Source organism: Lutra lutra, chromosome 12, assembly GCF_902655055.1.
Source record: "Lutra lutra chromosome 12, mLutLut1.2, whole genome shotgun sequence".
Taxonomy (NCBI): domain Eukaryota; kingdom Metazoa; phylum Chordata; class Mammalia; order Carnivora; family Mustelidae; genus Lutra; species Lutra lutra.
Genome location: NC_062289.1, coordinates 64,362,080 through 64,375,562, shown reverse-complemented (window position 1 = coordinate 64,375,562; position 13,483 = coordinate 64,362,080). Strand labels below are relative to the sequence as shown.

The following is a 13,483-nucleotide window of genomic DNA, read 5'->3' as shown; positions in this document are numbered from 1 at the left end:
GCAGATACAGAAAAATGGTAAAAATGGTAAGGGAAAGAGGCAAGGATATAAAGAATCTAGAAAGACAGCAGTTAAAGTGATCTGTCCCATGGTTTATTTTACTTCATCTTAACTATTTACTGTATTTATGGTTTTCATTGTAAAGTAATATAAGCACATTATGTAAAAATTGGGAAACTTTTTTTTATACTTAACCCTAAAATTTCTTACTTTCATTTATAATTTTTTTTATTGTGTTATGTCCCATGGTTTATAATTTTTGGAAATAAAACCAGAAAAAGTCAACAGGCTGGTAGGAAAGGGAGGAGGGCTAAGGGAAGGGCTCTTGGTGGGGTTGAAGGTAGGCAGGAGGGCTGGTGGGACTGCTCTGGGAAACTGAGGCAGCAGGGGGTGAAGGGCTGAAACAGTCGTCATGTGTGAGGGCCTCTGAGAATCAGACACCTCAGTTACCAGGGCTCATCACATGACCTTGATTCAGGTACCCAAGTCTAGAGGAATGACCAGCAAGTGAGGGTGACTGCCACACAGCAGGAGCACCAGCAGAGTAGGAGCAACAGCCTGGAAAGATGGGTAACCGATGAACAGAAAAGAGCACAAGGATCAGAGAGACACATTGAACAACCAGAGGGTGTGACACCCTTGGTGATGATGAGGACACAGTGTGGCAGAGGTCCCTAGGTCTACCATGACAGCACTCAGAAGCTCACCTGGATTGCTGAGGCATTCACGTCAAACTTGCGGAAGATGGCGAAGGCCTCCTCATACAGTGCACTGCTGATGGCGATATTTGCAATGTCTGGGGCATCATAGTTGTCCAGGCGGCTGATGTATTCCATGACCCGCGTGCGGTCTGCCTTGATGGCAGTCAGGATCAGCAGATTCTGGAGATTCCTTAGGAGAGGTGGTGGTCAGCACAGTGTCACAGGAATGAAAGCTGTACATAACACTCTTCAGGAGGTTGACCAGCCCAAGGTCCCCGATTTAAAAGTATTTAAAACACACACACATATGACTGATGGATACAAGAGTATTTATGAAGTATATATGGTCCAAAGTCTTGAGAAAGCAACAAGTAGGAGAAATCAGAAAACGACCAATCCCTGGAGGGCTGCTGCAGCTTCTCCAGGAGCTGCCTTCGCTCCCAATTCACAGATATCTATTTTTCCTGAACTGTACCTCTATTAGCTCTTTGTGGTTCTTTATAGCTCGACCATATAAATTGTGTATCTACGGGTGCCTGGGTGACTCAGTCAGTTGAGGTCTGTTTTTGGATCCTGGGATCCAGTCCGACACTGGGCTCCTTGCTCAGTGGGCAGTCTGCTTCTCCCTCTCCTGCTCCCCCTTCTTGTGCTCTCTGTAAAACAATAGTCTTTTAAAAAACTATATTTAAGCAATATAGATAGTTTTGCATGTTTCTGAACTTTCCTTTAATCATACCAGATATATCTTACAAAATTCGTTTTCTTTTGTCTCATTTAAAGATCTGGGGGGAAAATCGATTTAATGTACCATATTAAGAATTTAAAAAAGAAAAACAACATGATCATACTGTTGATTCAGAAAAAGCATCTGACAAAATCCAACACCCATTAATGTTAAAGACTCTGAGCAAACTAGAAATAGAAGGCAACTTCTTCAATCTGATGAAGGCTATCTACAAAATATCCACAGGTCTCAATGGTGAGAGACTGAATGCTTCCCCTCAGGATCAGGAACAAGATAATGTTTTTTTCCCCCACTTTTATTCAACATTCTACTGGAGGCTCTAGTCAAGGCAGTTAGGCAAGAAAAATAAATAAAAAGCATCTAGATTAGAAAGGAAAAAATAAAATTGTCACTATTTGCAGGCAAAATGACTGACAGAAAGTTCCAAGGAACCTTTGAAAAAAAAAAATCCTAGGATAAATAAGTAAACTTAGCAAGATATCAAGATACAAGATTAACCACTGTCATAGTTCTGTATACTAGCAACGTACAATTATAAACAAACAAAAAACCCCCCTTCTACCTATTTACAATAGCTCCCAAAACATGAAATATTTAGGTATAAACCTAATAAGACATGTGCATGATCTATATGCTGAAAAATATAAAAAAGCTCATGAGTTGGGGCGCCTGGGTGGCTCAGTGGGTTGAAGCCTCTGCCTTCGGCTCAGGTCATGATCCCAGGGTCCTGGGATCAAGCCCTGCATCGGGCTCTCTGCTCAGCAGGGAGCCTGCTTCCTCCTCTCTCTCTTCCTGCCTCTCTGCCTACTTGTGATCTCTGTTTGTCAAATAAATAAATAAAATCTTTAAAAGAATAAAAAATAAAAAATAAAAAATAAAATTTTAAAAAAAAAGCTCATGAGAAAAATTAAAGATCTAAATAAATGGAGAGACATATTGTATATATTCAACACAGTAGATACCAACTGTCCCCAAACTGGTCTACAGATCTCATGCAATTCCAATCAAAATTCCAGAAGGTTTCTCAGTTGATACAGACAAAGCTGATTCTAAATCTTGAATAAGAATAGAGTTGGAGGAATCATACTAACTGGCCAAGTGGTTTTTGGCAAAGATGCAAAAGGAATCCAATGCAGAACGGATCCAACAATAACACTGGAATGACTATACAACCACATGCAAAAAAATGAACCTAAACTTCACATGTTGTTGGACACTGGACCACATATCTAAATGTAATATGTAAAACTGCAAGACTCTTGGAAGGAATTCAGTGAGAATCTCTGACCTGGGATTAGGCACAGAGTTCTTACCACCAAAACACAATCCACGAGAGACATCTGACTTGGAGTTGATCCAAAAGAAAACTTTTGATAAGCAAATGATACTACTAGGAGAATAAAAAGACAAACTCCACACTGGGAAAAAAAATATTTGCAAATCCCATATAAAACAAAAAGACTTGTGGGGTACCTAGGTGGCTCAGCTGGTGAAGCAACTGCCTTCGGCTCAGGTCATGATCCTGGAGTCCCGCATTGGGCTCTCTACTCCGCAGGGAGTCTGCTATTCCCTCTGACCCTCCCACTTCTCATGCTCTCTCTCTCTCAATACATAATAACATCTTAAAAAAAACACAAAGTCTTATATCCAGAATGTATAAGGAACTCTCAAAACTCAACAGTGAAAAACCAAATAAGCCAATTAAAAAAAAGGGCAAAAGATCTGAGAGACTCTTCATTCAAGAGGATATACGAAGGGCAAGTGAGCACAGGAAAAGTTGTTTAACATCATTAGCCATTAGGGAAGTACAAATTAAAACTACAATGATGGGCCACTATACGCTTATTAGAACGGCTAAAATAAAAAATACCGATAATACCAAGTGCTGATGAAGATGTAGAGAAACTGGAATTCTCACATATTGTTGGTGGGAATGCAAAATGGTACAGTCACTCTGGAAAACAATAGGTTGGCAGTTTCTTAAACAGTTTAAACATACATATACCATATGGCTCAGCAACTGCTAGGTGTTCAAACAAAAATATGACACAAACATTTAGAGCAGCTGTATTCACAGAACCCCAAAATGAAAGCAATCCAACTGTCCTTCAGTGAGCAAGTGGATAAACAAACCATGTACATTCATACCACAGAACACTATACAGCAATAAAGAGAATTATTGATGCACCCAGCTTAAATGGTCTCAAGGAATTACACTGTGTGAAAGAAGCCACGCCTCAAAGACTGCATACTATGTGATTCCCCTTACATGACATTCTTGAAAAGGCATAACTGGATTGATGGTGATGAATCAGAGATGGGTGATTGTCAGGGGTACAGGGGATGTAACTGTAAAGGGTAGCTCACACGAGGGAGTTTCATAGTCAGGCAATTGTTCTATACGCAGACTGTGGTGGTTATGTACATGAATCTAGGTATGTGTTGAAATTCCTAGTATTGTACATCCCCCACAAAAGACCAATTTAACTGTAAAATTAAAAAGAATGGGAAAAAAAAGTATTAAAAATTAGGTCCCAAGATTCACCCATGTTGTGTAGCATTCCCTCCCACCGTGACATGGTACTCTGCTGGATGACTGTACCACAGCCCTTTTACGGATGGGTATCTATATTGCTCTCAGATCTTTGCTATTGGAAATAGTGCCTCTTTGTGCATTCTTGCACATGTCTCCTGATACACGTGAGACGAGTTTCTTCAAGGTTCAGAATCAAGAGTGGAAACACTTTCTAACAGGTACTGCTTCCCAAGAGGAACACACATTCCCAACAGGGCACGTAAGAGGCCCAGCTGCTCTATACTCATCAAGGCTGATTAGGAGAGCTAGATGGCCTCGGCTCTGCAGGAGGAAAGGGATGGTACACAATGGCCAGACTGTGCTTCCTTGATGGCGGATGAGGCTGCATGCTTGCCTTAGACTTGCAGCTGTCTCTCCTCTTGCTGAAGGACTGCTAAAGTGCTTTGCTGAGTTTTCTATCAGGTTGTTTGAGTTCTTCTTTCATTATATGTTCTCCATGCTAGTTTTTTTTGCTTATGTATGTTGCAAACATCTGTTTGTAGCTTCTCATCTTTTTCTCACCTTTTCTCATCTTATTATGATAAAGTTCTTAAGTTTAACATAGTCCTATTTACTAGTTTTTCAAATGGTTATATATTTTTGCAACTGGCTTATGTATTTATTAGACCACAAATATATTCTTCTTTTATTTTTTTAAAAAGATTTTTATTTATTTGACAGAGAGAGATTACAAGTAGGCAGAGCAGCAGGCAGAGAGAGAGGGGGGGAAGCAGGCTCCCTGCTAAGCAGGGAGCCTGAGCAGGGCTTGATCCCAGGACCCTGAGATCATGACCTGAGCTGAAGGCAGAGGCTTAACTCACTGAGCCACCCAGGTGCCCCTATATTTTTCTTTTAAACATAAACTCTAAAAACATGATAGTTTTGACTTTATATTTAAATCTTCACATTGTGTGTCATAGAGATCCAAATTTTAATTTTTACCCATATAATCATTTGTCCCAACATCATTTTACTCAAGTCTATTATTTCCATCTGCATAGCCACTCTGTCATAAATAAATATTTTACATATGTGTGGGTATATTTTAGTGGGGATTACTTACTGGCCCTTTCTACTTCAATAATTTTTTTTTTAAGATTTTATTTACTTATTTGTCAGAGAGAGTGTGAGCGTGTGCATGCACAAGCAGGGGGAGTGGCAGGCAGATGGAGAAGCAGACTCCCCACTGAGCAAGGAGCTCGATGTGGGACCCAATTCCAAGACTCTTGAAACATGACCTGAGCAGAAGGCAGAAGCTTAACTGACTGAGACAACTAGGTATCCCTCAATAATGGTTTTTATATCAAAGTCTATTTTGCATGCTTTAAATACAGAAAAATATATATAAAACATAAAATGTCATACTATATTAACATATAATATCAATATAATACCAGCATCTTTAGGTTTACATTTGCCTAATTTTTAAAAATTCTTTTATTTCCAACTTCTCATTAATGTACTCTGAAGTCATATCATCCCATATCCTTTGGCTTCTACTGAGGCTGCTGAAAAGTCTGCTGTCAGTCTAATTTATATTCATTATAAGTAATCTATCTTCTGAGTATTTAAAAAACTTTTTTTGATGTTCCATAGTTTTTGCTATAATGTGGGTAAAGGTAGTTTTAAAAAATTCATCCTACTTGGATTTGCTGGGTTTCCTAGATTTCAGAACTAGAATACCATCAGTTCTGCTAAAATCTCCATCATTTCCCCTCCAAATAAGGTCTCATTCCCTGCTCTCTCTGAGGCTCTGATTAGGTCTACCTTCAACCTGTAGAGATCTTAAACTCTTTCACAGTTTTCACCTGTTGGCTACTTCTTGCAATTTCTTCACATGCATCTTTCAATTCTTATTCTCTAATGCCCCTAAACCCATTTGGAGTTTACTTCAAATCCAATTATAGAACTTCATTTTTTATTTATCAGGTATTTGGTATTTAAAAAATCTTGCTTGAGGGGCTCCTGGATGACTCAGTTGGTTAAGCATCTGACTTTGGCTCAGGTTGTGATCTTAGGGTCCTGGGATCAACCCCCATGTCGGGCCCCCCACTCAACAGGGAGACTGCTTGTCTCTCCCCTTCTACTCCTGCTTGTGCTTTCTTGGGTCTCTCTCTCTCTCAAATAACTAAAACCTCTAAAAAATAATCTGCTTGATCTTTTTTGGGGGGTATTTAAACACATTACACGTAATTTTACATTCCATGCCTGATAATTCCAATAGCCACAGTCCCTCTAGCAGATCTGAGTCTACTCTGTTTTACTGCTGGCTCTTACTAATGGAGCCTTGTTTCCTTATGCATTTTGTCCATATTTTTACTATAAGCTCATTATTTCTCGGAATGTTGTATCAGAATTCTCTGAAGCCTTGCTAGAGGGTAGGCTCCTCTTAAAAGGATTTGTGTTTGTCTTTGGCAGAGATCTGAAGGCACTACCTGATGGCAATTGTTTTAAAATTAAATTCCTCACTTGAGGATTTTTAATCCCATGCCAGTTTACAGAATTGTACTAAAACCTGTTAGAAGGCCAGCTTCTCGGGGCCAGTTTTGTCCTCACAGTCTAGTACCCACGGTTTCAAAGAGCTCTTTTTTATTTTGTTTTGGCTGGTCTCTCAGCAGCGGGCTGGCTGATACTGGTGGTTGATCCTTGCACTGAGGAGGGGCTTCACTGCACACTTCGCATCTTCTGTAGGCCCTTGCGTCTTATCTCTTGTCCTCTGTGTCCTATAGGGACACACAGCCCACATTTAACAGAGTTTGGCAGAAGTCACTAGCTCATGGACTCATTTTAAAGGATCATTTGTGTATTTCATCCTACATCTTCAGTTTTTCTACTTACACAGGATCTGTGTAAGTATATAGTATCTAGTCTGCCACACTGCTAACTCAGGCTACTTTCACTTGCATGGAAAACTACGTCTGGTGAAGCACTCAAGTCACAGAAAGAAGGGCAAGAACCTGAAGGTCCCATTGCATGTGAGAGAAAAAAACAGTGTCCAAGGAGCCAGCACACAGAGTCAGAAACCACCTTTAAGTGTTTTCTGTGGGAAGTACTAACAGACTAAGATCTAGCAAAGGAAGTTGGCCTGACAACAAGACAGAATACCCTAGCCACCTCAGGTACCTATCTCTAGAATCCTGTAATCAATAAGGGCATAGGATTCCATTTAAAATACAATTTCACGGGGCGCCTGGGTGGCTCAGTGGGTTAGAGCCGCTACCTTCGGCTCAGGTCGTGATCCCAGGGTCCTGGGATCGAGCCCCGCATTGGGCTCTCTGCTCAGCAGGGAGCTGCTTCCCTTCCTCTCTCTCTGCCTGCCTCTCTGCCTACTGTGATCTCTGTCAAATAAATAAAATCTTTAAAAAAATACAATTTCACATTCCATAATTTATCATTTCGCATTTCTCAGTTTAAAAACAAACAATAACCAGTAATAAAATTGAAGCAGTACTCCAAACCTCCCAAAAAACAAGAGTCCAGGGCCCAGATGGCTTCACAGTCCAGGGCCAGATGGCTTCACAGGGGAATTCTACCAAACATTTAAGAAGAAACACTACCTATTCTCTGAAGCTGTTTCAAAAATCGAAACAGGGGGCGCCTGGGTGGCTCAGTGGGTTTAAGCCGCTGCCTTCGGCTCAGGTCATGATCTCAGGGTCCTGGGATCGAGTCCCGCATCGGGCTCTCTGCTCAGCAGGGAGCCTGCTTCCTCTCTCTCTCTCTCTCTGCCTGCCTTTCTGTCTACTTGTGATCTCTCTCTGTCAAATAAATAAATAAAATCTTTAAAAAAAAAAATCGAAACAGAAAGAAAACTTCCAAACTCGTTCTATGAGGCCAGCATTACCTTGATCCCCAAACCAGGCAATGACCCATCAAAAAGGAGAATTACAGACCAATATCCCTGATGAATATGGATGCCAAGATTCTCAACAAGATCCTAGCTAATAGGATTCCACAGTACATTAAAAGGCTTATCCATCATGACCAGGTTGGATTTAATCCTGGGATGCAAGAGTGGTTCAACATTCACAAATCAATGTGATAGAACACATTAATAAAAGAAAAGACAAGAACCATATGATCTCTTAATTGATGCAGAAAAAGTGTTGGACAAAATACAGCATCCTGATTAAAACTCTTCAGAGTGCAGGGATAGAGGGCACATTCCTCAATTTCGTAAAAACCATCCATGAAAAGCCCACAGTGAGTATCATTCTCAATGGGGAAAAGCTGAGAGCTTTTCCCTTAAGATCAGGAACACAACAGGGACGCCTACTCTCGCCACTATCGTTCAACATAGTACTAGAAGTCCTAACATCAGGAATCACACACCAAAAAGAAATAAAAGGTATTCAGATTGGCAAAGAAGTAGTCAGACTTTCTCTCTTTGCAGATGACATGATACTTTATGTGGAAAACCCAGAAGATTCTACCTCCAAATTACTAGAACTCATACAGTAATTCAGCAATGTGGCAAGATACAAAATCAACGCACCAGAAATCAGTTGCTTTTCGGGGTCCCTGGGTGGCTCAGTGGGTTAAGCCTCTGCCTTCAGCTCAGGACATGGTCTCAGGGTCCTGGGATTGAGCCCCGAGTCGGGCTCTCTGCTCAGCAGGGAGCCTGCTTCCCTTTCTCTCTCTCTGACTGCCTCTCTGCCTACTTGTGATCTCTCTCTGTCAAATAAATAAATAAAATCTTTAAAAAAAAAGAAATCAGTTGCTTTTCTATACACTAAAATTGTCACTGGAGAAAGAGAAATTAGGGAACCGAATCCATTTACAATAGCATCAAAAACCATAAGATACCTAGGAATAAACCTAACCAAAGAGGTAAAGATCTGTACTCTAGAAACTACAGAACACTTATGAAAGAAATGAAGAAGACACAGAAAGATGGAAAAACATTCCATGCTCACATACTGGAAGAATAAAATCTTTAAAATGACTATGCTGCCTAGAGCAATCTATACTTTCCATGCCAACCCTATCAAAATCCCATTGGTGGAATACTATGCAGCCATCAAAACCCCCCAAATCTTGCCATTTGCAACGACATGGATGGAATTAGAAGGTATTACGCTAAGCGAAGTAAATCAATCAGAGAAAGACAATTATCATATGATTTCTCTGATATGAATAATTTGAGAGGCAGGGCAGGGGGTCGTGGGGGGAAGGGAAGGAAAAAAGAAACATGGTGGGACCAGGGAGGGAGACAAACCATAAGAGACTCTTAACCACAGGAAATAAACTGAGGGTTGCTGGAGGGGAGCAGGGTGGGAGGGATGGGGTAGCTGGGTGATGGACATTGGGGAGCGTATGTGCTATAGTGAGTGTTGTGAACTGTATAAGACTGATGATTCACAGACCTGTACCCCTGAAGCAATAATACATTATATGTTACTTAAAAAAATCCCATTGGCATTTTTTCAAAGAGTTAGAACAAACAATCCTAAAATTTGTATGGAGACAGAAAAGACCCTGAATTGGCAAGGAAATGTTGAAAGAGAAGAACAAAGCTGGGGGCATTATGTTGCCTCATTTTCATGCTATATTACAAAGCTGTGATCACCAAGACAGCATGGTATAGGCACAAAAACAAACACATAGATCAGGGAACAGAATAGTGTCTCCAGAAATAGACCCTCAATTCTACGGTCAACTAATCTTCGACAAATAAGGAAAAAATATCCAATGAAAAAAGACAGTCTCTTCAAAAAATGGTGCTGGGAAAGTTGGACAGCTATATACAGAATAATGACATTCGACCATTCTCTTACGCCATACACAAAGATAAACTCTAAATGGATGAAGACCGCAATGTGGGACAAGAATCTATTAAATTCTAGAGGAGAACATAGGCAATAACCCTTTGACATCAGCCACAGCAACTTCTTTCAGGACATGTCTCCAAAGGCAAAGGAACCAAAAGCAAAAATGAACTTTGGGACTTCATCAAGATAAAAAGCTTCTGCACAGCAAAGGAAACAGTCAGCAAAATGAAGAGGCAACCCATGGAATGGGAGAAGATATTTGCAAATGACATGACAGATAAAAGGGTTGGTATCCAAGATCTATAAAGAACTTCTCAAACTTAACACTCAAAAAACAAATAATCAAGCCAAAAAATGGGCAGAAGACATGAACAGATACTTCTTCAAAGACATACAAATGGCTAACAGACACATGAAAAAATGTTCAACATCATTAGCCATCAGTTCAAATCAAAACCACACTGAGATACCTCCTTACACCAGTGAGAATGGCAAAAATTAACAAGGCTGGAAACAACAAATGTGAAGAGAATGTGGAAGAAAGGGGAACCCTCTTACAGTGTTGGTGGGAATGCAAGTTGGTACAACCACTTTGGAAAACAGTATGGAGGGTCCTCAAAAAGTTAAAAATGAGCTACCTTATGACCCAGCAATTGCACTACTGGGTATTTACCCCAAAGATACAGATGTAGTGAAAGGAAGGGGAACATCTATCCCAACATCATAGCAGCAAAGTCCACAATAGCCAAACTATGAAAGGAGCCAAGATACCCTTCAAAAAACGAATGAATAAAGAAAATAAGGTTCATATATACAATGGAATATTCTCAGCCATCAGAAAGGATGAATACCCAACTTTGTATTAACAAAAGTTGGAAGGACTGGAGGAGATTATGCTGAGTGAAATAAGTCAAGCAGAGAAAGACAATTATCATATGGTTTCACTCATATGTAGAACAGAAGGAATAGCAGGGAGGACCCATAGGGGAAGGGAGGGAAAACTGAGAGGGGGAAATCAGAAGGGCAGACGAACCATGAGAGACTATGGACTCTGGGAAACAATCTGAGGGCTTCAGAAGGGAGTGGGGAGATAGAGTAGCCTGGTGATGGGTATTAAGGAGGGCACGTGTTGTAATGAGCACTGGGTGTTGTTCATAAGTAATGAATCATGGAGCACTTAAAAAACAACAAATAAACAAAGTCCAAACATATCCTCACAAGTCTCTTTAACACAATGCCACAGACCCTGAAAACCCTTCTGGATTTCAAAATAAACAATACAAAGTTGAAGATCAAAAAGGTTTATGAAACAGTTAATTTTGAAAAAAAAAAAAAACCTATAAAATAGTACAACCTACAAAATATACCTTATAATTAAGTCTTTACTTTATAGCAGGATGCAAATACACTGGTCTGTTTGACGCAGAATCTCTGACAATGAATTTTTTTTTTCTGATAATGAATTTTAAAGTGGAAATAAATGCTGGGTGCAACCACACTGAAGCATGCTCTATTATTATTTCCAAAGAGTCTGCTCATGCTGTTGTTTCTGCCTAGAATGTTCTTCCTATCCAAGCTCCTACTCATCATGGTTCTACATTACATCTCCAGCAAGTCATGCCTGATATATGCCCAGATTTAGTTTTCTTGCCATGTTTCCAAGCTTTGTTCACCATGATTTCAAGAGTTTAACATGCTTGGGACATAGTAGGTACTGATGAATATTAGCTCCCTTTCTGAACACTGTGGTTAAAGAAGAACAGTGCAGAGAAGCAAGAAGAAGGACAGATTCCTGGAAAAAGTAGAATTTAGGTTGGGCTAGAAGAGATAGGTAGGACTGAAGATACAGAACCCAGTGAGAAGACACTGGGGAGTAACCAGTGAGGCTGGGCTGGTGAGATAAGACAAAACTGACAGAAAGTGAGCATGAGGCGGGTGGCTTGAATCTGACTGATTTAGCAGCTACCCTCAGCATACTCTCACCTGTGCTCACTGAAGACGGAGTTATCCAGAACAATCTTCTCCAACAGTTCAATCAGTTCATTAGGCAGATCAGCTGTCATGAAGGCCTTGACAGTGACTGAGACCTCTTCAGGATCCTGTGTTTCTGACAATGCTGTCTGTACCACCTGGTTTGAAGTATCATTTGAAAGAATTTGGTTAGATAAAGTCAATTCAAGACTATCATTGACGCTAAACAGAAAGGAAGGATTACCCCATGGCAGTCTGAAATAGACACAGAGAAAACAGAAGATTTCTCAAGGCAAAAAGGGAAGGTTGTCTAAAGAAGTCAATTTCAGAGATTTCAGCCTGCTCTATTTGACAATTAGTTTCTCTCTCACATCTAAAGGGCTGCAGACTCATCTCTGCCCCAGTAACCATACTACAAATTTACTCCAAAGCCAGTAACACAGTGCACTTAAATAGGCGGCTGAAATGCATGTTTGCTTTTATCTTTTGTTTTTTTATGTCACTGTTCATAGCAAATAGGGCCTCCCTTTCTCTAATGAAGACACCACTCCAGGGAAGCTCTTGCTAGCCCAGAGCATCACAGCTGCTCTGGCCCAACCCACTTCCAGGGATGCAACTGAGTATACACCCCTGAGCTCCACAGCCTCAGACCATGGCAAGGGCAAGACTGACAAAAAACTGGCCACCACACCTCTCATTCAGTTACAGGTGTCTCAACTACAAAAGAACTCACAAGTGGGGAAAAAGACATTTTTCCAAAGAGTACACTTCCCAGATAACATCAGGCTGGAAGGCCAGGATTGTTCTCTTTGCACTTTCTGCCAGAGACCTTCAGTGACTTCAGGATCTATCAGTTTTGCCAAGTTTCATCAGGGATGGGCAATGGCAATGCATTAATGAGAAAGAACAGATAGCTCAGAGGAGGTATATCATAGATAATATAGAGCTCTGGCCATGAACTTTCACCCTATGAACAGGAGGGCTGCAAAGGACCTGGAATCAAAGTCAGCCCAGTCCACCTCGCAAGTGGCCACTGTATACTCAATGGCACCATGGGTACAAAAGTTCTTCTGAGGCATTATAACAACCCTAAAGGTTATACAAAGGCATGTAAGGCAAGGGGCTATCACAGAAGATAGTAACAAAAAGGGTGTACTTTAAGGGAAGGAGAACTGTGACAGCACACAGAATCCATCCAAAGTAGGAGGTATATTCCTACCATCATGACATCTGTCCATTCTTGGAAAACCTTAGAGCACTTTAATACACACTGGTTATTTTAAGGGCAAAAATAAATTTCCACCATCTATTTGAGTCAACAGGATGCCTAATCTAAGGTTACCTCAGGAAGCTGCTTCCTCTAAGTAAACTTCCATGATGAGCTTCTCCTGCAGACCTAAAGCAATCTGTTGCCGTCATGCAAGTCCCTCTAATTAGAGAGGCACAGGAGGTGAATGCCCCTCAGGAGGCGGCTATGAATATTCAGTACCAGCAGACATAATGACAGGATCAGGAGCTTCACACAGACACAGGAAGACTAAGCGGCACCTGCTGGCTTCAGCTCAGTGCGGCATTAGAGCTGCTCATCCCAGTGCCAATGCAACGAGACCTGTAAGATGTGCCAGGCAGCTGGACCACACCTGGAGAAGTATCTGTTGTCTGCAAATTTGGAGAGAGATCTCTAGTGGAATCTAAATCTACTCTGTCCCAAGCCCTTTGTTG

General features: G+C 40.8%; 1 protein-coding gene across 2 annotated transcripts in view; it reads right to left on the bottom strand.

The window, feature by feature from the left end:
• The window catches only part of CLTCL1 (clathrin heavy chain like 1), a 96,668-nt gene that overhangs the window by 21,491 nt on the left and 61,694 nt on the right, over positions 1-13,483 (bottom strand). For both annotated transcript variants that reach the window (XM_047697159.1, XM_047697158.1), the window contains exons 19-20: positions 11,774-11,919; positions 708-891 (exon numbers count right to left, since the gene is read on the bottom strand). In XM_047697159.1, coding sequence (XP_047553115.1) covers positions 708-891; positions 11,774-11,919 — 330 coding nt within the window. The remainder of the gene's footprint in view (positions 1-707; positions 892-11,773; positions 11,920-13,483) is intronic.